The following is a 23,335-nucleotide window of genomic DNA, read 5'->3' on the forward strand; positions in this document are numbered from 1 at the left end:
ATATTGTTAGGTCAGCAAGAACAAGAAACTATTTTTTCTGGAGCAAGGAATAGCACACTGAAAAGGTTTGAAACCAATCTACCCATAGTTGGTCCTGATATATGCATGTGCAGGAGTCCATCTTTTATGAAAGTATTCAACTTCATTTCAGCAGCACAAGCCAAGCAATGAGCAGACAGAGGGCAAACTGAGAAAGATGCATTGGCACAGGCAGAGTGCTTGTGATGGTGGGGCACAGGGAGAGGAAGAGCTGGTTGAGGGAGATGAAGCGCACACTTATAGTGGCGGATATTGAGAGAAATGCACGCTATAGTTAAGAATGGATGGAACCAGAGAAAGGGTCTGGTGCAACAAAGGAGGAAAGGAAAACCTAGCTGGAGGCAAACTAAATTCCTTTTGTAATCGGCTAAGGGTGGAAGTGTTTCAGGCTTTAAAAATGCTCTCTGTTTCAGCTTTATTAACTCTGTTATAAACAGTGTGGTTCATCATTAAAGAATAAGCTCCCAGCAGCACTCCTCACACAACCACAAAATCATTGGTATAAAATCACTAGCTGTGCATCCTTGAAACACTGTGGTTTGTAAAAATCAAAGCTGTAATACAGAAATGAATGAGGTAAAAAGAAAGAACTTCCATTTATTTAGTGCCTTTCATGACTTCAGGTTATCCCAAGGTGGTTTACAGCTAATTAAATATTTTGAAATGTAGTCACTTTTTTTTATTCATTCATGGGATGTGGGTGTCGCTGGCTAGCCCAGCATTTATTGCCCATCCCTGATGCCCTTTAGAAGGTGGTGGTGAGCTGCAGTCCTTGGGGTATAGGTACACCAACAGTGCTGTTAGGAAGGGAGTTCCAGGATTTTGACCCAGTGACAGTGAAGGAATGGCGATATAGTTCCAAGTCAGGATGGTATGTGACTTGGAGGGAAACTTGCAGGTGGTGGTGTTCCCATGCGTCTGCTGCCCTTGTCCTTCTAGGTCGTAGAGGTCGCGGGTTTGGAAGGTGCTATTGAAGGAGCCTTGGTGAGTTGCTACAGTGCATCTTGTATATGGTACACACTGCTGCCACTGTGCGTCAGTGGTGAAGGAAGTGAATGTTGAAGGTAGTGGATGGAGTGCCACTCAAGCAGACTGCTTTGTCCTGGATGTTGTTGAGCTTCTTTAGTGTTGTTGGAGCTGCACCCATCCAGACAAGTGGAGAGTTTTCCATCACACTCCTGCCTTGTGCCTTGTAGATGGTGGACAGGCATTGGGGAGTCAGGCGGTGAGTTACTCGCCGCAAACATGCCAGCCTCTGACCTGCTCTCGTAGCCACAGTATTTATACGGTTAGTCCAGTTCAGTTTCTAGTCAATGGTAAACCCCAGGAAGTTGATAGTGGAGGATTCATCAATTGTAATGCCATTGAACATCAAGGGGAGATGGTACTTGTGTGGCGCAAATGTTACTTCCCACTTATCAGCCCAAGCCTGGATGTTATCCAGGCCTTTCTGCATCTGGACACTGGCTCCTTCAATATCTGAGGAGTCCCAAATGGTACCGAACATTGTGCAATCATCAGCGAACATCCCCACTTCTGACCTTATAATGGAGGGAAGGTCATTGATGAAGAGCTGAAGATGGTTGGGCCTAGGACACTACCCTGAGGAGCTCCTGTTGTGATGTCCTGTGACTGAGATGATTGACGTCCAACAACCACAACCTTTGTGCTAGATATGACTCAAACCTGCGTAGGGTTTCCCCCCCCGATTCCCATTGACTCCAGTTTCGTTCGGGCTCCTTGATGCCATACTCAGTCAAATGCTGCCTTGATGTCAAAAACAGTCACTTTTACCTCACCTCTGGAGTTCAGCTTTCTTGTCCGTGCTTGGACCAAGGCCATAATGAGTTCGGGAGCTGAGTGGCCCTTGCAGAACCCAGACTGAACGTCAGTGAGTCAGTTGTGATGTAGGAAACATGGTAGCCAATTTGCACACAGCAAGGTTGAGGGATAAATATCGGGTAGGATACTGGGTAGAACTCGTTCGCTCTTCAAATAGTGCCCTGGGATCTTTTACATCAGAGTTGTTCAACCTTTACACGTGGGGGAGCCACATTACAATTTTTTTCTTAAATAGGTGGCCAGTGAGACAATTTTGGAAAGATAAAGGCATTAAAAATTTACCTTACTATTAATCAAAACAACAACAAATGTGCATTTTTGTGAAGAATTTTTAAATGAGAAGATGGATTTACTGACTTACTTTCACTTCACTATGTTGGACACTGATTTAGTGAGATATCTGGCATTTTTTTGCTTGCACAAGTAATCAATGTTTGTCTGCACACTTCTTATAGTGATGCAGAGTATTCCGGATAGATGTCCATCTTGTCCATGGAGTGATCTTGATCACTCTTTCTCCACTGTGTGTGTGTGTGTGTGTGTGTGTGTCTCTCCTCCCTCTTTGTTTTCCACATTCTCTGTGATGTCCCCCCCCCCCCCCACTCTGTCATCCTCTCTCTCTCTCTCTCTCTCTCTCTCTGTCAGCCCCCTCTCTCTGTCTGTCTGTCTCTGCCCGCACCGCACCCACCCCATGGTCACTGTTTGTTGTGTCTGAAGACTCGAGGGCCCATGACAAGCAAGTCCAAAAGTTCAGGCCCGCTGGGTTCTGCACACCTGACTGGTGAGGCCCAAGGCTCTTCCAGTATTGGGCTTTGGGACTCATTATAATGGAGTTTGTGTAGCATCAGAGCCCACTGACAGAGAATATTGGGTGCATCACGGCAGCCCTCAGTGGGGATTGAATCAGGTTGAGATTTGCCAGGCCAGGGATCCGGGGCACCAAAGACCGTGGGATCAGGTTTTAGGGTCTAGGAATCATGGAGCCATGGAGCACGTCCTAAGGATTGGGGATCTGGGGATCACTCCACATTGAGTTATTACTTACCTTCTTACCTCCGAGCAGGTGATCCTAGGTTTTGTTTCTCAGAGTGCAGCTGCTGTGGGCTGCCTTGGCAAACCAATCTTGGAGACGAGGCCTCAAACATGTGCTAGGCCCCTTATTTGCACTTGCCTATAGCCTGTTTCAGGCATGGGTAAAAGGACGGGTTTTTTGCCTTTACTGAAAATGACAGGTGGCCGGAAATGTGTGCATGCTTCCTGCCCATCGTATTAGGGCCTTAGTAGTCTGAGTAGCACCCGATAAAACCGGTGGATTGTGTGAACCAGTTCATAAGCCACTGCTTTATTTTCTCTTCTGCATAACCAACGAACTTACATGTTTGATTAAATTGGCTACAGATTTGCTCCGTATACCTTAGCTGAGAAATTGGAAGAGTAGGTGCAATATAGAACTTTCAATCTAAGGCTAATTATCAGAACCTATTTTATTAACAATGTAACACAGATTTTCTTCTAACAAGTATGATCAGCTTTGTTTGCAATGTGTGTAATTTCACTATGACTTGAGGCTTATAGGGGTGTTTTCAAATATTGAATGTATGAATGTAGCACCGATGCAAGAAACACAGCCAATTTTAATAGATTATCAGTTAATTTGTAATTACTTCCTTCTACACCTAAAGACCTATAAATTTTCATAAAGGTGTTCCTTTAGCTTATTAATTTTAATGTTTTAATAAATTTGTGTATGTGTAGATGAAATTTCTTAATGTTTTGCTTCCTAACAACCAGTTGGCTGCTAAAAATGTCAGTGATGACAGATCTGGCATCTGAGTAATGTAGTATCAGTAAACTACTGGTGTTTTATTGTTTGATTTCTGATAAAAATTGATGAGTGTTGATAACTGACAAGCATCAAAAAGTGGACATCTGCTTATTGTCTGGCTAATGGAAGAAACTGCAATTATAGCAAAATATTTGTGAGTCTTTGTGAACCTGCACCGTTAATTGATCAGTTGTAATTGCCGACATCCATTTTGGTAGAATATGGTATTGCCTGCAGCTTTGAACCATCTGCTGCATATCTAGGTTTCCACAAAACAATTTGACCTAGACACAAGCATGTAATATGTGTCATTATCGGTTCACAAAACTGTGGGATTTTAGCATATTCTGGCTGGGACATAGTGGAGAAGTACAATTTACCTGCAGGCCAGGGGAGGGAAAATGCTGGCTGTGGTTCCCACTCCCTCCTCCTGATTGCTTTCCATTGATCGCTCCTGGAATATATCCATGTATGAGAAGAACCTTGGATTAGCCAGAATGTTCGCAGTAATCATTAAATTGGGAATAATCACTTTTTAGGTTCACAGATGAAAATGCTCCTCGAGTTATTTGTGTTGCTGCTTTTAAGAGTGGAAGGTGTGTGTAAAAGGAGGAAATTATTCAAAACTATTTTAGGAAGGCAGGGTGAGGTGAGTTGAAATATGTTTATATTTAGATCAAACTTTATTAAAGCGGCTGAATAATTTAGACCAGGCAATATTCTGTAGATGTCTCTGTCTTATCATCTTATCGTGGGCTCAGGATGCTGAGGATGATCCAGCTCACCAGTACTTCACTCTCTATCCATGCATCTCCAAAATCAACTCCACCTGTAGGTGTGCAGAGCACTATGAAGAAACTAGCTTTCCCTACCTAGTAACCTGCCCAAGACCAGTAGATTTGTCTCCTTGGAAATCTCCTATACAAGTGTTTGTCAGAGTTGGATTCAAGTTTGGGTTTCTCAGTTGCAAGTCCAGCATCTTCGTTTTGTAACATTAAGACTGCATGTACAATATTCATCAGTGGTTTACAAGTGGTTAATGGAAAAAGGAATGTTTAATTCCGCAGAGTTTTTGTTTCACTTTATCTGTGTTATCATGTTGATATTAAAATATGACTATAAAAACTCCATCTGAATAATTCCAGGTTGGATGTTTAAGACAATATGTTTGTGTTGAGGCCCTGCCTTTAGCATATCTCGAGTTGACCAGCTGTTCCGCTTCCTACCACTTAGTATCTCCTTACTGCTGACAATCTGTAGGACAGAAGTCGTTCTGAAATGCACTTTTTATAATTCCTGTGGAATTTCAAATTTACATGGCTCAATGAATATTAAAGTGCTGTAAAAACAGCCCTTTTTCACAATATGCTGGCATTTCCTGTTTTATTACAGTAAAAGGATACACAAGTATTACATGAGACAGATGGACTTACATGGCAGTCATATTTAAATTTAAGTTTACAAAAGCTCAAGTGCACAGTGCATTTAATTACATGCTTCATTTGTTTTTCTCTGCATACTGTGGATATTCCATTAAACCAACAAATTCCACAAGAGGGGTTTTAATTCAGGGCCCTATCCATTTAACAACACAGTGATCCATCATTTTAATCCTTTATACGTATACCAGTAAATATCCAGTTGCGTTTCTTGACATTTGCAGGATACTGTGGTGTGCAAACGTTCAGTTTGGAAATAATTTTGAAAGAGATGTTCTTGGAGACAATTAACTAAATATGAGTCTGGTCCCTGGAAAATTTCAGTCAGAAAAGAGTGTTTCTTTTTGTGCAATGGATATATTTAAAATACACTGAATACTTAACGGTTGATCTTCCGCTACATTGTTCATGGTTAGACTGAGGGTTTTGAGCACAGATGTGATATTTAATTACTAAAATGGGAGTTTAACCGAGCATATACTTCATCACTGGTCCCTCCCTGCCACCTGTAAGTTAATGGAGAGGTGTTCTACTGCATTTGCTGTGAAAGTTCAGCAGTGGAGTGAAAGTAGCAATGAGCACATTCACTGTGCCTGCAACAGCATACCTTCCTTGTTTAATTTTCATGAGCTGGCAGGAGCAGGGCAACCTGTAGAGGAGCCAAGTGGCAAGGCAAATGTAGTCTCTAGCTCTAAAGATGAGTCCAGGGATGACAAACTGACAAGATAAGTATTAGATTCTCAGGTTACTAATATAGCAAAATATGCATTGCCATCCTTGGGCTTCAATTTCAGTGCCATCAGTCATTTAAAATTATAACCCTCAATGGCAGTCAGTGGCAGCCTGCCCAAAGCACAAATGTCAAGCCATTAAGTAAATATAACTTTTACAGACTGCAGCTAATGTTTTAGTTTAGTTTAGTTTAGAGATACAGCACTGAAACAGGCCCTTCGGCCCACCGAGTCTGTGCCGACCATCAACCACCCATTTATACTAATCCTACACTAATTCCATATTCCTACCACATCCCCGCCTGTCCCTATATTTCCCTACCACCTACCTATACTAGGGGCAATTTATAATGGCCAATTAACCTATCAACCAGCAAGTCTTTTGGCATGTGGGAGGAAACCGGAGCACCCGGAGGAAACCCACGCAGACACAGGGAGAACTTGCAAACTCCACACAGGCAGTACCCAGAGTTGAACCCGGGTCGCTGGAGCTGTGAGGCTACGGTGCTAACCACTGCGCTACTGTGCCGCCCAAATAATGTCATGTGACTGAACTTAATGTATGGTTCCAAACTGAGTTGTCTTGCCTACCTCAACTTTGTAGTTTTAAAAATTATTTTAAGATTTTGTTTTATTTGTTGCCATTAGCATCTATAATGATGTGACACTTAGAAGTGTGATGGACAGAAGACTTTTGCATGGATAGATAGTGCCCCTTAACCTGTGTTATCCAATAGTTCCCTTTCTTCTGTTGTCATCAATTGAGCTTTCAGGTGTATAAGTTTACACCAGTGTATGAGTTTACTAACTTTGGAGAAGGGGAGACTCGCCCATATACATAATAAAGTATAATGAAGAAAAGCCAAGCAATATCTCTTGTAACTTGCTGAATAGCTGGATCTCCTCATTCTGAGGACAGGGTACCCTCAGGCTTCAGGGTTATAATGAATTCAGCACTTTGTATCAGATAAAGAATACTGAGGTTGATGCTATGCAAGCTTTCTGCATTCCTTTGACAGGGCAGATCTCGTACTTTTCCATCCAATTCTCTAAAAATATTTTAAAAATTTCTTTATTAATTCTCGGTGTCTGTTGCTGGCAAGGCTGGCATTTGTTGCTTGTATCGAATTCCCCAAGTAGGGAACTAGTCCAGTAACTGATAGCACTGAAGTAATTTCTTGAACCTGACTTTTGTGAAAATGGGCATTTATTCTGCATGGATAGCCATTATTCTAAGGCAACCAACACAGCTGTCACATTAGTACAGAGCTTTACACCCATGTTGCCTTTCGAAAGAACCATTGCAAGCTCAACTGGCCTAATGGCCACCTTCAGCTGTACTGTTCTTTGATTAAAAGTTTGTGACTGCGAAGTTTGTCAAAGGCAAAGCTTGAGATGGCAGCAAAGTTGAGTGAATCTTCTTACAACTTCATCTTCAGTATCTGATACAGCTGACACTGATCACTTCTGTGAGAGGTCACTAGACTATCGGGAGGAGAATCCTAGCTGATTTTCTCATTCGCTCTCCAGAACAGGATCTTCCTGGGCTGAATGACTGAGTTACTCGCTGGGTAAATTTGACAAGTCATCAGATAGTCTTCAAAAAATATCTTGTATTTGATTTATTGTGCATGTTTTGTGGTCTACAGTACTTAGAGCTACTGTTAAGTGATGCAGTGATGGCTCTATTTATACTTTGTACAACAAAAACCTAATGCAAGAGTTGGCCTGCAACATATAAATTATTTTAAGGTAAATTCTTTTCATTAACACTTAACCTTTTATTCCATGCTTGCCAGTAGGTTTGTGTGTGCTTCCTCATTCTGAAAATATAGCTCTTAATTGATTTTGGATGCTTCTTAGCAGGTGTACTAATTTGGTTATGGGTTTCTTTGCACACATTTGTTTTTGTAGTCAGCATTTTCAATATGCTATAGCCTCTTGTATCCTGGTCATGACAGAAAATACATTTCAAAATACAACATTGTTTGCAGTATGGCATTAACTTGAGGGCACTTCATAGAAACCTTTATTGTGTGTTTTTTCAGGTCTAGTGCTGTTTGTTTTAAACCAAATAATTGATAATGGAAACTATGATACATTTGGTACTTTGCTTAAATGGCTTTTAAAATGTTTAGGTATCCAGGGTCTTCAAAAAGAAAAATGGTGTATAACAATATTAAATCTGTTTCCACAGTGTTGTGTCTGTACTTTTTCATTCCCATGCAATGTGTTAACTAAATGCTAAAACTGGCATATAACCCATTCCAGGAAAATTGCTTTAAAATTCTATATTCATTTGGAGAGTAAAGTTCAGTGAACCACATGTATATTAAACTCTAGGTTGTGCATAGCCTCCTGCCATGTTGAACCAGTATGGTCCCATTCTATTGTGTGCATGTCTGGGATATAAGATATTGTAATCTGTGATTCTTCAAATAATGACTTAAATGTTAAAATAAGTCCTAGAAGATTAAGATTTTTGGAATTAATGTAAGTTCTGCAGCCACTAATGAGATGGTGCTAGGGAAAGCAGCGAACAAAGTAGCTATTCAAGGGATTGTTATCACATGTTGTGACTGGTACACAGGGGAAAGGTAGACTTAATGGAAAGTGTTTAAAACTGGGTGAATTGATGTAAATAAAACTACTACTGAAAGAAAGAATAAGTAAATTATATGGCATAATGAATCGGCCCAAATCATTAACAGGCAATTCATTTTCTCCTGTTTCCTGTATCCCTATTTCAGTTCTCATGAAGGATATCCACCCCAATTGTTTATCCTTTTTTTTCCAAATGCTGCTGGATCTGCTCTGTACTTCCAGTGGTTTCTGTCTTTATTACAAAACTTTTTCACCTCCTTCCTTGCTTAATCATTCTTCTGAAAATGCAGTAAACTCTCAAAATCTCTAATACCATACTGACCCTTTTTTTTAAAAAAGCGAGTCTTTGAAGAGAAGAACCTGAGATTTCTTCCAGGTAATTTACATTTTATATGGTTATGGACATCCATGGTGCTATATTTGTCTTGATATACTAGGTGTGTAAGACAAAATCTGTTTTGTGTTACGTCCAGAACTACGTTTTTTTTTTCTAGCAGTGCCTTAAATTTCATTTTACCAGATCTTGTACATGTACACAAACATCTGTTTTCATGACCAGCCTTCAGAGTTGACTGACAGTTCTGGCCTTACAAATTTTAAGAAAAGTTGAATACGGTTCTGAAAATCTTCTGTGTCTCTGAATGCAGTGGTTTGAACAAAATCTGGTTTGGCTCTTAATATTTTTATGATATAAGTATTAAGTATGTAAATAGTTTTGAAGTGAAGAAAACCTACCAGGTTAATGCCAGACGTAACTTGGGTATTGTTTCTAAGGACACTAGGTTTGACTAAGTTAATCTGATACCACTGAAGTGGAAACCTGAGTCATACATGTTTTATTATCTTATTTGTATCTTTAAAATTTCCTATATTTGTGCAGTTAAAGTAGTAGTATTAGGCACTTTCTAGACCTTCTGAACTTTCTAATGTGATTAAATGGGACATCTTTAAAAAGATTTTTTTTACTTGCATAAAAGCCAAATTATTTCAGATTTCTGTCCCATATCTGATTTGTGATTATTAGGCATGTAATCTACATTTATTTTCATCAAAACTAAAACAAAGTGATTCCTGACAATGCAGCCTGCCACTGACGTCATCAGGCTGCGCCGCGGTGCGCACATGCGCAGTCTCCTGCTCTCTTCGGGCAACGCGCCTGGTCGGCCTCTGAGCATGCGCTTTATGCAAAGCCAACGGGTATTCACGCATGCATCAACCTTCTGATATTCACGCATGCGTCAAAGCTTCGGCGCGAGTTTCTGAAAGTGGAAGGAGGAGAGGTTTCGTCGGGCATTTTATCGCAATTATTTAGTCGTTTTGGAGATCTCGGTCTACTTCATTTTTATTAAAAAGAGGAGATTGCTCCAAGGTAAGTTGCTCTGAAAATATTTCCATTGTCTGGGGCACTGCATGTGCTCCAGTCCACTGCACTGCACTAAAATCCTTTCCATTGTCTCGGGCTGTTTGCAGGCAGTACATGTGCTCCAGTCCCTGTTGTAAGTTGCTCTGTTCCTGCACCCATCAGAGCAGTGCACATGGACACACAGCCACATGTTTCCCCATCCGCCCTTGAAACAACCATGCAGAGCCTTGTGAGACTCCGCAATTGCCAGCTGCTGCCTGTCAAGCAAAGAAGGCATCCAAAGCACTCAAGCACTTGGGGAACATTCAGAAAGAAGAGACTGAGCACTGAAAGAAACAAGCATGCCGTGTCCAGTGGTAGCACAAATGTGAATGCTCTTGCTGAGTACACAACTGGTGAGGTGGGAGTGCAGCCACACCAATCTCCATCCTCAGTGTTGCTTGAAGGCAAAGGTAGGTAAGGGCGAAAGAAATAGAAGGTGATGCTGATAGTAGTAGGCAGGATTAAATGGGAGCGGATGGGAAGGCACACGAGTAGCATAACCACTAGCAGGGAACAGCTGGGCTAAATGGCCTGCTTTATGTTCATAGTCCAAAAGAAATGTGCTTCTTTTTCCAGCACCCTCACATCATTCATGTTTTCCCTGAGAGCAGCGTTGAACCAGCACGAGATAGGGGCAGTAACGTCATCCTGGCTCCTACAGCTGAGTTGGGTACTAAGTGATTCATTGGCGGTGTTATCAGTACATGCCTTTACTGCAGAACATAAAGCATGTTCAACAGTAATTTCATTGGAGGAGGGAAGCTCTGACATTGATGTTCTTTCCTTATTTCTTTTCACGTAAAACATGCCCTTGAGAAAACAATCCTTGAGACTTACGGTCAGCATTCAAGCAACGAAGGCAACTGGATCATGCTGCGGAGCTTGTCACGATACGGAAAGGAACCTTGCATTTATGGATGATGTGGGAGCGCACATTGGGATGCGTTTGGGGAACATTCACCAAGAATAGACTGAGCTCAGACTCTTGTGACTTTGCCTTCTTCACATGGACAATACAGTAGTGGAATAGAGAGCCACGCGTTCATTCACCACAAGGCTCTCCAGGAACAATCTCTTTAGTTCTGCATAGCAGAGACTCGCCCTGTCTGTCTCACAGGAATGCTGGCAACACAACACTCATGTATCCATGCACAGCAGTGCCTTGAATGTTTAATGCACTTAATAAAATTTCTCAATAATTATGGGGGGGGGGAGGTAGAGAGGGGGTGTGGGGGGCTAGTGGGAGGGAGTTAAATTCAGAAGCTCCTGAAGAGAGGGATGCAAAAGGCAGGGAACAGACAGCTGCAATGCCTGAAGTACAGTTGAGAAGTAGGGGAGAAAGCGGCTGGATGGGGGATCTGCACCTGGAGAGAACGGCTGGATGGAGAGGGCAGGAAGCGAGAGGCTGTAGAGAGCCACGGGGAGCGAGCGGCTGAAGACCTTGGTGTCGCCGGGTGCGGGTAAGTTTGGTAAGTCATTTGCCGTTGCAAATTTATGGCGCATGCATAGAAAAACGCACCCCCCCGCCCTCACACTGCTGTCTCCGGCCGCTCCGCTTCATTCCGTCACCGGGCCGTTCGCTCGCCCACTCATCGGCCGCTCCACTCCCCCCAGGCCCGCTCCGCTCCCCTCCGTCACCGGGCCGTTCGCTCGCCGACCGCTCCGCTCCTACCAGGCCCGCTCCGCTCCCCCCCCTCCCTTCCCGGCCCGCTCCCCCAGGCCCACGCCCCGGCCAGCTCATTCACTCTCTCACTCCGCCATTGTGTGCTGACGTGTTTGTTAGATTGCCTCCATGTGATTATTTGAGCAGCGCCATCTTTAGTCCTGGCAGCTGCCTAAAGTCGCAGTCTGTGACGTTTTAGTGGCACATGCTGCATTTGCGCATGTGCCACAACAGCGTCCCCTAGCGGTAGCGTTGTCAGCAAATGTAGTCAAACTAAAATCAAGTGTATGTGGGTTTAAGCTTATTTTCCCCATTACACAGACCTTTTTATATTGGAGTTAGAGTGGCATTAATTGTATATGGTTACATATAAAATCATTTGCTATTTAGCATCATACTAAACACTCAGGCTATTCAGCATTTTATTTAAAGTAATCCTTTTTGTTAAAAGTTATGAATGAATATTGTTCTGCACCTGATTTTTTTCACACTTCCTCTTTTTTAAAAAGTTGAATCCATCAGTTATAGTACTTGAGTGTGTTTTTTCTCAAGCAATACTGTTTAATTATTGTTCTCCAGTTGGTAGGCAGTCACTTCATATATGTTGAATATAGTAACAACAACTTGTATGTATATAGTACCTTTAAAGTAGTAAAATGTCCCAAGGCACTCCACAGCATTTTTAGCAAACAAAATTTGACACTGAGCGACGGAAGGAGCTGTTAGAGCATACTCAGTCCAAGCTTAGTCCAAGAGATAGGTTTTGAGGAGTATCTTAAAGGAGGAAAGAGAGGCGGAGAAGTTTAAGGAGGGAATTCCAGAGCATAGGGCCTTGGCAGCTGAAGGCACAACTGCCAAGAGGGCAGCAATTACAGTTGGGAGTCAAGAGGCCAAAATTGGAGGAGTGCAGATATCTGAGGGTTTTAAGGCTAGAGATTACAGAGATGGGAGGGGCAAGGCCAAGGAAGGGATGAAAACAAGGATGAAAGTGTTTAAATCAAGGCGTTGCTTAACAGGGAACTGTTGTAGGTCAACGAGCAAAGGGGTGATGGGTGAAACAGACTTGGTGCAAGTTAGGACACGGCCAGCAGAGATGTGAATGACCACAAATTTCTGGAGGGTAGGATGTGCCAGGCTGGCCAGGGGTACATTGGAATAGGTAAGTCTAATGATAATAGGAGTGGATGAGGGGTTCATCAGATAAGCTGAGGCAGGAGTGGGAGTCGGATGATGTTCCGGAGGTGGAAACAGGTGGTCTTATTGATGGCGTAGCTATGTGGTCGGAAGCTCGTCCGGGATAAGATATGACACCGAGGTTCAGCCTCAGACTGTTTCTAGGGAGATGGATGGAGTCGGTGGCTAGGAACTGAGTTTGTGGTGGAGACCGAATTCAATAGCTCCAGTCGTACTAATGGTTGGAGGAAATTTCTGTTTATCCAGTACTGGATGTCAGACAAGAAGTCTGACAATTTGGGACAGTGCAGAGATCAAAAAAGCCGATGGTGAGGTAGAGCTCAGTGTCATCAGTGTACATATGGAAACTGATGCTCTGTTTTCAGATGTCACCAAGGGGCAGCATGTAGATGAGAAATAGGGGGACAAGGATAGATCTGTGGGGGACACCAACGCAGTGGTGCCGGAGCAGGAAGGGAAACCATTGCTGGCGATTCTCTGACTACGAGTGGATAGATAAGAATAATACTGTAATGATTTAAAAGCATCTTTCCAAATGAACACTGATAGGAACTTTAATGTTCTATATAATTACTATATCATAATTGGTAAAATTACTGAGTAAGAAAGATTTGAGTGACAAATTACTATCCAGAATCAGTCATCTCATGCCTTATAAGTGGAGTTAAAAAAAATTAATTTTCCTGAGTAGGATCTGCATTATTGCACTTAAGATATAAAGGATAAGAAGGGATTGATCACACTAATGGGGGTATTCTACAGAATACCTAATAGTGGAGGGAGAACTATATAAGCAAATCTATGAAATGAGTAAAAGATATAGAATAATGGGAGATTTTAACAAAAACAAATAAATTGGCAAGAAGAGGTAATGGGAATGGAGCTTTTACAGTATGTTCAGGACTTCTTTATTTCACTACCTAAGAAACCCAACATGACAGCAATCACTGCTGTATCCAGTAATGGAAAGTGAACCAGAGCAGATAAGAGAAGTAAGCGTAGGGGGCTATCTAGGTAATAACGATTACAATATAAGTTTTAAAATAATGATTGAGAAAGACTAAGTAAGACAGAGTTAAAGTAATGGATTTGGAAAAAGCTAATTTCGAGGAGGTGAGAATGGAACTAAGGAAGGTAAATTGGAAAGAAATTTTGACGAGAAAGAACAGCAGTGAGAAATACTTAAAAATCAATAGTATTCAGGAGAAATATATTCTGTTTTTTTTTAAAAATGCAAACTAGCCAATAATGAAACACCATGGATGAATAAAGAACTATGGTCAAAACTGAAACTAAAGAAAGTGGTATATATTGAGTGCATAGACAACGATGGAGAGGATGACAAAAGGGAATATGAAGAGGTTTGAAAAGAAGAGAAAAAAACAATTAGGAAAGCAAAGAGGAACTGCAAAATTAAATTATCAAGGGATATTATAAATAAATAGTATTCTACAGACACATAAACAAAAAAAATCAAAATAGTGTTAGTACCGAGCTGGGAGGAGTGCACTTTCTTTTCCAGTTCCACTTCTCCGTAGATCACAACATATATTTAAATGTTTACCCAGTGACCGATACGGTCAATCATATACTCTACTCTTTATCCCAGAATAAAATACACCAGCCAAGTTTCTTCAAAAAACAACAAAACGATCAGTTTATTATAAAACGAGACTTACCCAGTAATGAAGCAAAGCATCAACACACAGATTGAAATATGAAAATTTCCTTTTTAAATACGCGCCCCCCCCCCCACCCCCCAAACACAGAGACAGACACACACACACATATACTGGTTAACTGAAAAAGATATATTTTCTGCAGATAGCTTTTACCAAAAAAAAGAGAAAAGGAATACTTTGGCCAAATATTTCTTAATTCTTGAAGAAAAAAAGAGAACATACAGAAGGATGTCAGTTGTCCCTTTTGGTCTGGCATCCGGGTATACGGAGACGGATAACAGGGATACTTTCCTGGATCAGTTCATTCTGGAGATGTTGAGAAGTAGTCTGGTAGGCTTTCTCGAAGAAATGTGGCATCAGGAGTTTCAGTTATCCCACTCTGGATTCACGGGTTTTTCAAAGAGGTAGAGAAAGAGAAGCTGACACGCTGGATTTCTCTAGGTCTCTTCGAGAGGTGCAGGAAAGATGAGATGGGTATTTCTCCCTTGGCAGGTTAATCTCCAACTGCTTTTCAACACAATCCACAACTGAACAAAAACAATATCTCAGAAGTGAAACCCCAAACAGCATGTCAGAACCTCCTGACCGTCATACATCTTGACATGTCACTTCTCTTGTAAACATCTTCCCCAAGTCACCAGGGTTCTGTTTATTGAGCTTAAGGCGTGTGACTTCTAATAAAGGTTTTCAAGCAAGACCTCTCAGTGACCCTTGTAAAAAAAAAAACCATAGTCTTTTCAGTTTTCCCAAATAAACCAATGTCCATAATTCTAACACACTTCTTCAAAAAAAAAAAAAGTTTTTTAAAAGCACTTTCATAACAATAGGGATAGTGCTGTTGGATGGAAAGATGCATGCTAGCAGGTAATGACAGAAACATGGCAGAAATATTGAATAGTTACTTTGCCCTGGGGAGTCAAATAGGATGGACTTGACATTAGAAGAAGAAATTATGTTGATTTCCCCACTTCCTCTCGCTGTTTATTGGAATTGTGTCATCTTTATTGAACTCTTCTCATACTCCTTAACATTACATCTTGGAGACCATTCTCCAACTGTTCAGACAGATGGCTTATCAACTATTTATAGAAGTAACTACTAAAGCATCACTATTATTGCAATCAAAATATATTGTTACTTTCTACACAATGGTGGTGCTTGCAAAATGCCTGCACTTTGTTTATGTAACAACAAAATACACTGAGCCTGTACAACTGGCAGTCCCTATCCTGGACTGTCAGAGAATTTCTAGTTCTGTTGTCGGTGTTCTGTTGCTGCATTTGTCAGATCACTGTCCTGTGGAGACATGAGCCTAATTAGCGGCAGACATGTAGGACATTACTGTGACAATCTGTGGTGTCACACTGATTTTCAATTCAATTTTAATTTTAAACAGACAAGTCCATAGGTTTTATTTTGTGTTATACATTAACACTTTTAGAAACTGTTGGTTTATAGCATCTTGTAACAACACCCTGAGGATCAACCTGAAGTTAGATGACCATATGCCCCCTGTGGCTCATTATGTACTTTTCTATTGTGAGTTTGATTACTGTTGTTGTCCAGTTGTTTAAATCATTCAGCTATCTTTTCATTTGTCTTTCTCTTTGATTTTTCCCAATATGATCATCTTGCCTATGTGGTTTCTTTCCTTTCTGGGCACATTTCCAAATATTAGAGTTTCCTTTTCTTTATCTTGATTTGAGTATCAGTCTCATAGCCTGTGGCCTTTTAATCATGTATTCATTACTCCTTGGGTACTATTGGACCCTGGGGTTCTTTTTTATCCCTGTATTGCAAAGGCTTGTAACATTCCTGTGACCTTTTCCTTATCCATGTTTGACATTCATAGAGATCTGTTTGTCACACCATGATTTCCAACTTTCTGTTCCATCAGATATGCCTCATTGCTTCCAAGTCTTGTCTTTACAAATACTAGTTTTTAATTATTTGATGTCATGGACAGATGGGAAGTGGTGTGGGTGACTTCTGCTTTTCACACCTCAACTGACCACAGATAGTGTTTAAAAAGTGTTTTAGTCCCTGAGTTTTATGGGTCAAATAAATAGACAAACGACAGGTTTTCTCGTAGGTTTAGAAAAGAAAAATAATTGTTTTTACGCAATAACCGAAAAATATTTGCTGCCTCACCCACGCACACACACACACAAGAAACGATTGAGTGTATAGTGAAGCATGCAATTAGAGTCCAATTGTTGAAAGAGTTTGTTGTTTTAAAAAACCTTTGGAAGCTTTTCAGAGGGAAATCTTTCAGCGGTGCAGATCTGAGTGGTCTTTGTCTTGAAAAGGATGATGTGTCGCTGGCTCTTTGTGGTTAAGCCACAATCCGAAGTCGATGGTGGAAATCCTTGATTCACTTTTGCAAATGGGAGGTCTAAAGTCACCTTGCAATTTCTCTGCTACAGTTGTTTAAAAGATGTTATCAGCAGAGCTCCTGCTTAGCTGGAACTGTCTCACAGCTGTTCTGGCTGGAAGAGACCTTCTCTGACTGTTCTCACTCTCTCTCTCCCCCAAGAGATACCTTTTAAGGAGAAATTTCTCTGGTTGGGGTGTTGGTCAGGTGCCTAAGGGTTCTCTGGGGTGATTGATGCAATGTTCCAGGATATGGGAACCATTGTTACATGATGGCTTCTGAATGTGGTCCAATCTGATAAATAGGTGTTATTTCACACCTATTATTTTGGCCTTGGCTTCGGAGTCAGTCTGTCTGCAAAAGTCTTTGTTAGCTCCATTCCTGCCGATAGGAGTTGTTTAGAATGGCTGTTTTCCATTTCTATGTGTTTTCCCCAAAGCTAATTCAGACATGGATAATGGGATTTGTCTTCAACACACATGTTTATTGACAGTACAGGAGGGATCACCTGACCTCTGCTCCATTTTGTCTATGGCGCAAATGTATCCTTTTTCTGCAGTTCAACAGTTGACTTTTATTTCATAATTCCTACAGTTGATTTCATATTTCATCACTGTTCCCTCTGAGTGGAACATTAACTTAACTGTACCCTAAATACCAAGTAATTGCACATCAAGTATTTATAAAGGTATATTCTTTGTTTCAAGAATTTATGTAGTGAAGTTGTCTCATTTCTAATACATTGAAACTTTTGGATAACAAAACTGAAGTTGATGCAGTTAAAAAAGGCAAAGTATTGTCATCCTTAAGTCTTTGAATCAGGTATAATATTTTCCCCAATCTTTCTTCGTCCCTCTCTTGAGGCTGCAGACACATTCCATGGGTGGAAGCAGCTTTCCACTATTTTGCCCAAATGGCCACGCTTCATTTGGCACAAATTGTAGGAGGCATCACAGTCTAGCCTAATTCTATGCTGGCTCAACACTGGCATTAATATCCTTTTTAATGAGATCACTATAGTCATTAAAAGCTATAACACTGGCTGAATGTTTATTTGCCCTTCTTAATGCAAGGCATTGAGGTCACTGATATCACCCATACTGCTAATTAAGATAACTTTACTCAACACAGATGAGGGATCAACCTGCTTTGTTCAGTACGGTGTTAAACAGAGGCAGAAATTTAATGGGTTTCTCTAGGCACTTGAACAAATGGTGCGGTAATAAATATTAGTGTTTTTTTTTATTTTCACACTCCTTGGCTAATCAAATGAGGTAGTGGAAGGATTTGCAGGCTTATTAAGTCTGAAAGGTCGCAATATCAGCATGCTTTCCAGGGCCGTATCCATTTTTATGCCAGCCAATTAGCATATTTAATCCTACATAGCAGAGGTTTACGGGCTCCCACAACCCATAAGATGAGGGAAGACCACCCACGCACATCAACTCAATTATCCCACTGCATGTCAGCCTGGAGTTCAGAGCCGGAACTCCATTCTACATTTGCGAATACTGTAGAGAGGAGTTTGAACCCTTCACTTTCTGACAGAGTTGGGAAAATTATCACTAAGCTAAAGGCTCACTCTGAATAAATATTGGTAACTGAGAGGATCAGTTTATGCAATTGGAAAGGTGGGACGAGCTCATAATCTAGAACCAGATTATCCTTTGTATAAAGTAGTTGTATTTTCACTTGCTCGTTACTACATTGCTGCTCTCATTTTACTGTAAGACTACATGAATCTTCACTGCCCACAGAAGTTGGCAATAGGCATCAGTGATGCCAGATAAACCAAAAAGGGAGAGATGAGAAACTGGAGGAAGTATTAATTTGTGCATTTTTATGCATCCCCTCCAAAAGGGTTGCGAAAATTCATATCGCAGGCAGATTTTCTGCTGCATCACTTAAGCAGTCATCATGCTGAGGCCTCAGCTGTGTTTTCAGAGTGATTGATTTCTGACACCATGTCCCAAAACATGACGCATTTAATCTTGTATCAAAACAACTTGATTATTTTGTAGGGTTTTTTTTAAATGGACCGTATTCATATACCTTCTCTCAGGCATTTCTGCCTCTTAAACATATTCTTCAGCTAAATGGCCATACAAGCAATCTTCCCTTCGTCTCTGCCCAGAACACCCTGTAACCAGCTTGCTCATAAGCTCACTAGAATATTGCAATACCAATCATATAATTCAGTGCATATAAAAGTTAAAATTGATCTTTCACTTTTTGGATTAAATACACAAGGTTGTGAAAACGACTTCTGTTTGGCTGTCAGAGGCGATCCTGTGAGAATGCAAAAGTTATGTGATGCATGGTTTCTGTTTGAAAACAGTTAAAATGTAGATTTCCCCAGATGTGTGTGTCAATTTTTTTTTACCACGAGTATGTAGAGTCTAACCTTCATCCAAATGGTGAATCAGAATGTTTATTGCAGTAAATGTTTATTTCATGCATGAGTATTTTGGGATTATAGGATATTTACCAATCAAATGCTGTATTTTTCTTGTGTGAATATTCTTAATTTTGAACTAATTGTATTTCCCTTTCTCTCACCAGAGTTTCTGGAGTGTCTACAATAATATTCCTGCAGTGACCAGCTTGCCCCTGCGTTGTAGTTACCACTTAATGAGAGGAGAAAGACGACCATTATGGTAAGCGATTGGCAATGGTGTTAAAATATCTAAAGGCATGTAGAGTTCTGAATAGTCAACAAGCAACTTTTCAGTACTTTGAATTTGTATTTACTGGTTTCCATAGGGAAGATGAGAGTAATGCCAAAGGAGGATTGTGGAAAATGAAAATCTCGAAAGAACATACTGTAAGTATTTTTAAAACCAGTAAATTGCACATGACATTGTCCATAGTTGGTTAAAGAATGTAAATTTTTTTGCATTTTAAAAAAAAATACAAGATGGTGGCGGAATTGAGAGACTTCAGAAACTCATTCTGCATCGCCACCCTGGGGTATCTCTGCTGTTATCCTACCTAGATTGAGTTGGAAATTTTTGCATACTACTTTAGCATGATAATTGACAACAGTGTGACCAAAGATCCTAACAGGGATTAAGGTTTATGGACATGAAATGTGTGCCATACTCAGGATTTTTTTTAATATACCAGTTGATCTCTTTTGACATTGTACACATGAAATAAAGATCACATGTAATCTTCAGTGAAAAAGGGTTAGAGGATGGGTGATAAATTGGAGCAGGGTATGCAGATTCAGTGGAAAGCAGAAAAGTAAACTTGGTTGTATAGGAATATTTCTGCAGTACTAGCTAAGGAGATGAGGTTATAAACTAAGGCATTTCAATGCCACTACTGGTATGGGGGTGTAATTACAGCATGATAAGTTTTTATAGGAACTTTCCATTATAAATGTATACATTTAAATGAGGCCTGGTCTTCCCTTTCAAGTCGAGGTAAAAGATCCCATGGTGCTATTTGAAGAAGAGCAGGGGAGCTCTTCCCAGTGTCAAGGCGAATAATTATCCCTCAACCAACATCACTGAAAACAAATGATATGATCATTATCACATTCCTGTTATCTGATCATTGTCATATTCCTGGTTGTAGGGCCTCGATGTGCATAAATTGGCTGCGCATTTCCTACTTTACAACTATACCTACATTTCAAAAGTATTTCATTGGCTGTAAAGGCTTTGAAACATTCTGAGGTCAGGAAAGACACTAGATCAAGTCAGAGGCTGGGAATTCTGCGGCGAGACTGACTCCCCAATGTCTGCCCACAATCTGCAAGGAACAAGTCAGGGGTGTGATGGAATACTTCCCACTTGCCTGGATGAGCGTGTCTCCAACAACACTCAGGAAGCTCAACACCATCCAGGACAAAGCAGCCTGCTTGATGAGCAGCCCATCCACCACCTTAAGCATACACTCCCTCCACCACTGACACACGGTGGCAGCAGTATACACCATATACACGATGCACTGCAGCAACTCACCACGCCTCCTTCAACAGCACTTCCAAATCTCAGACCTCTTCCACCTAGAAGGGCAAGGGCAGCATACGTGTGGGAACACCACCATCTGCAAGTTTCCCTCCAAGCCACACACCATCCTGACTTAGAAATATATCGCCATTCCTTCACTGTCACTGGATCAAAATCCTGGAACCTCTTCCCTAACAGCACTGTGGTGTACCTGCAGCAGATGGACTGCAGCAGTTCAAGATAGCAACTCACCACCACCTTCTCATAGGTAATTAGGGATGGGCAGCAAATGCTGGCCTTGCCAGCGATGCCACATCCCATAAAATGAATATTAGAACAGATAAATGCAAGTCTTTCTTGATTGGAAATTGTAATGGGACAAGTTGACAATGTGTATAGACGAAGGATAATTAACATGGATTCTGTGCATAAATATCTGACCATTAGATTAGTTGTTTTTCCTTGCTGTTGCCATTGGTCACATTTGTAGTGGTGGTGGAGAAGAGCCAATTTTTCAGTTTGTGTTCAAAAGGTATTGTTTACATTTAGTGACTTCTTGATAGACTGATTTCAATTTTTTAAAAGCAGATTGGGGAATGATCAAGTTTGCTCAAAGCCAAGGTTTCTTTTAAGTCTTTGCATTTGTGGGAAAAACCTCAAACCAGAATATTTCAGCCTTCGTTTCATAAGAGCCTTTTGCAGAATGCCAAATTTTGTTGCATTCAATATTTTTCAGTTTATAAGTTCTGAAAATGAAATCCTGATCAGGTTGGGGGGCGTTGGGGGCATGCGAGCAGGGAAAGAATGACTGGGCTGTATTCTAACACTTTACCCTCAAATCTGAAAAATTCTGCATTAGGTACTCCTATGCTGTACAGGAAGGGGAGATAACACTTCAGTTAAAAGTCACCTTAAGAATCAGGGGCCCGTGTGATTTCTTGGATGGAAAATTTATCTTGCCAGTCATGACTGGAGGATAATTACATTTGTGGATCTCATACTTTCTAAGGTAGCTAATCTATCTTTTGTAGACTCCACTAGAAATGTACAGTGCAAGCAGCTGTACTTCAAATTCAAATACAGAACTACCCCAGTTCAGGTCAGATGCAGAATTTATCGCTGTACACATTTTAGCAAAACTGCCCTTATTAATAGGACAGTCAATTTGGGTGTCTTATAATTTAACATTCATTGTGATTTTGTGCATTACTTCAGAATTTGTGCAATCCAAAGACATTCAACTGGCACCATGACTATTCTCGCAATTTTCGCTCTGCTTAGGTGGTTAAAAGTGATCAGTTTGACATGGTCTAAATCTGTCATATGCGAGCATAAATATGCAAGTTTCCTCATTAGGGCATTTTAAAAAAGACATTCCTAATAAGGATTCTTTATCTGTTTCTCATGACAGTCTGCTGTTTGGAAAGAATTATTACTGGCAACGATTGGTGAACAGTTTGTAGATTGCTGTACCGCAGGTAAGATTAGCTTTATAGGTGACAGTTATTCTTGGCTTTGCTGTTTTTCTGACTTTTTGTTTCAAATTTGTTCAAGATTAGAAACAGGCATTTGGAATCCTGTATATTAGTTAGAAAAGCAGACTTTGTATTCTCTTTGTTTAGGTTTTGTGTGTCTTGAGAAAGGAATGTTCTTTCAAAAAGGCCTGAAAAATAGTAAACTGAACAGTTTCTATAAATTTTCCTGGATCGTTTCACATTAATTCACCCTTAAGAAGAAAGAATACTGTTGGATGGAATACATATAATGTAAAGTCCTACCCTTTTTGTCCAATAACCCTCCCCCTCCCCCACCCCCAGAAAGTTGTTAGAGGTGGGGAAATTGGCCATGGTTCCTGCTTCTGATCGCTTCCAGTGACCCTGTTAGAAAATGAATTATGTATGTGGCCACCTTCAGGAGATGAGGGAGGGAAGGAAATTGGTGTGAAAGTCTGTATCTGATACATTTCTTTGTGTCTGTAAGTATATCTGACTGTAGATTTCTTTTTATTTGTGAGCTTTCAGGTTCAGTCTGCGATCATGTCTATTTTCTGATTAATTTAGTATGTCAGCTGAGATAACAAAAAGAAAAGATAATTTTTGCCCCCTTCCCTTTGTAGTGTAGCTGTTTTTGTACAGGAGAAACACTAAACCAGATATTAGGGACAAAAAGTATCTCCCCTTTCTGGTCATTGGTTTCAGAGCAGATCACAGGACCAATTGCATAGTACAAAAAAAATCCACCTCCCTTTTAGCCTTCGTGAGTGCTCCCCATATAAAGCCCAGCAAAAGTACAAAAGCAAACAGGTTAGTCATAACTTAGCTTTTATAATGTCACCTGACATGCTGTCAACCCCATTGCCAGCAGCACCATCTGCTGTTCCATAGTTGGGTATCCCACTGCTATCCTCAAGCTTATTTCCTGCTCTATAATGTGTCTTGTTCTTGACTACATTTATGCGCTATCCCATTTCCTCCCACATGCCCACTTGTCTGAGTCTCTTCCTCACTCCCCACCTTGCCTTGACTAACCACTCCTGTACTCATGGCCAGTGACTAACAGTACTGGGATATACTAGTCA

The 23,335-nt window shown here is 40.8% G+C and overlaps 1 protein-coding gene across 3 annotated transcripts in view; it reads left to right on the forward strand.

Moving 5' to 3' along the window:
- eif4e3 (eukaryotic translation initiation factor 4E family member 3) overlaps window positions 1–23,335 on the forward strand; it is a 119,935-nt gene that overhangs the window by 88,128 nt on the left and 8,472 nt on the right. For all 3 annotated transcript variants that reach the window (XM_068051509.1, XM_068051510.1, XM_068051511.1), the window contains 3 exons: window positions 19,361–19,455; window positions 19,562–19,622; window positions 22,169–22,235. In XM_068051509.1, the coding sequence (XP_067907610.1) occupies window positions 19,361–19,455; window positions 19,562–19,622; window positions 22,169–22,235 (223 nt within the window). The remainder of the gene's footprint in view (window positions 1–19,360; window positions 19,456–19,561; window positions 19,623–22,168; window positions 22,236–23,335) is intronic.

Source organism: Heterodontus francisci, chromosome 19, assembly GCF_036365525.1.
Source record: "Heterodontus francisci isolate sHetFra1 chromosome 19, sHetFra1.hap1, whole genome shotgun sequence".
NCBI lineage: Eukaryota > Metazoa > Chordata > Chondrichthyes > Heterodontiformes > Heterodontidae > Heterodontus > Heterodontus francisci.